This window comes from Citrus clementina, unplaced genomic scaffold, assembly GCF_000493195.1.
Source record: "Citrus clementina cultivar Clemenules unplaced genomic scaffold, Citrus_clementina_v1.0 scaffold_4, whole genome shotgun sequence".
Classification (NCBI taxonomy): domain Eukaryota; kingdom Viridiplantae; phylum Streptophyta; class Magnoliopsida; order Sapindales; family Rutaceae; genus Citrus; species Citrus x clementina.
In genome coordinates, this window is record NW_006262274.1 from 15179865 (window position 1) to 15181652 (window position 1788).

General features: G+C 34.9%; 1 protein-coding gene across 1 annotated transcript in view; it reads left to right on the top strand.

Moving 5' to 3' along the window:
- LOC18045552 (BTB/POZ domain and ankyrin repeat-containing protein NPR2) overlaps nt 1-1702 on the top strand; it is a 4881-nt gene extending 3179 nt beyond the window's left edge. Inside the window, exon 4 of the mRNA XM_006437036.2 lies at nt 1342-1702. Within this exon, the coding sequence (XP_006437099.2) occupies nt 1342-1670 (329 nt within the window). The 3' untranslated portion in view covers nt 1671-1702. The remainder of the gene's footprint in view (nt 1-1341) is intronic.
- Nucleotides 1703-1788: the final 86 nt, after the last annotated feature.

The window sequence follows — 1788 nt, forward strand, 5'->3', positions numbered from 1 at the left end:
AACACTAAATCTCACTAGATCAACTCTTTACCTCTGGACTGAAGGTGTGACACCCAAACCCAATTAGGGCTTAGAACACATATCGAATCTGAGCGAAACTAAATGCTTGTAAATCCAAATCTCCAAAATATCAAAAGGTCATCTACTTTCTCTTTTCATAGATTTCACAAAATTTTGAAAAACTGATTCTCAATCATAAACTATGCCCAGCTAATTAATCAACATATCACTATACAACAATACTTCCTCATAAGCAAATAAATCTTACAATCCTTCTTCCATGATTTAAAAAAAAAAAAGAAATAGTTCTAGAAGTCTTCTAAATACAAACATAAACAGAATTCAACTGCTAAAACTGTGCCAAAATACTAGCTTCAATCAGTAATACACACGACTAATTATTAAATCAGTAATATACACGACTAATTATTAAAAACATCTAGCTAGAAACCTTATGAAAGCTCAATCCTTCCGAAGCATTCTTCGAATTAATAATTGCTACCATCTGTGAAAAATAATTGACAAGGGGTCAGCTGTTAACTCAATCAGTAGAAACACTAATAATGAACAAAAAGAATTCTTTGTGCAATATTTTCAAAAAATTCATTTAACCTTTCAAATGAAACAGAGTAATTTTTCAAACACAGTCAGGACTTATATAAAATATAAACATTTCCGACAGAAGCTTTTTGGAACGTAAATTTTGCTTCTTTAAACAGAAAGTTATACATTAGTTTGATTTTAAAGGGAGGTTATTGGGAAGTTAAAATTGGCAGTTGTGGTAAAAGAGTAATAGCAGTTATAAAATCTCTTTAAAAACAAATTCGAATCAAGTTTCAAAATTTGGAAGTACTTAATTCAATAAACTAAGGAATAAATAAAGCATTCACTGAAACAAAACTAAGTAAATTCATTTAAAGCAAAACCGGATGGGAGCATTACCTAAGGATTCTTGACCATACCATGTTTACCCGCAGTCAGATAGCTGGGATCTTGTTATTTGGGGACAAGACTTGATTGTGCCATGTCTTCCGCAGCCAGATATCTTTTACTTCATTATTTCCTAGACATTTGTGGATAAGAGAACCCTAAGCCTATAGAGAATAAATTATGTAATCCAAGACTCTTCAGTCCTTTCATTTGTGGCTAATTAGTTATAAAATTTGTGAATTTCATGCCCCACGCCCCTTGCAAAATGCATTTTATATCCTTAAAATGCCAGTGGATGAACTGAAATAATAAAAAATGGAAAACAGACTTAATGTTGGTAGCATTTCTTAAGAAAAACTTGGGATGTTTATAATTTTCTTAGAGCATTTGCTGAACTTTCCGTGATCGCAGTCGAGACGGGTCAACGCTATTTCCCTCATTGCTCAGATGTGGTTGATAAGTTTAGGTATTGCAACCGCCCTCATTGCTCAGAATTGATTGATGAGTTTTTGGATTGTGATTGGTCCGATGATTCCCTCCTAGAAAAGGGTACTCCTGAAGAGCAGAAACTAAAAAGGGCAGGCTTCATGAAACTTAGAGTAGACATGCAGGAGGCACTCCGCAAGGACGTGGCTTATCACCGTTGTTCAGGGCTGCCATCATCCTGGTCGGCATTTTACAAGTACATGGCTGAGAGCAATCGTTCAGGTATGCCGACATCCTCAGCAGCGAGCAATTAAGCATCACCTTTCCCCAAAAGTTATATTTGACACCTGGGAAACTAAAAGAGTTTAGTGAGCTTGATTGGTATTTGTAGTTTTTTTTCCCTCAAGTGATCTGGCAGATTTCAAATAGTTG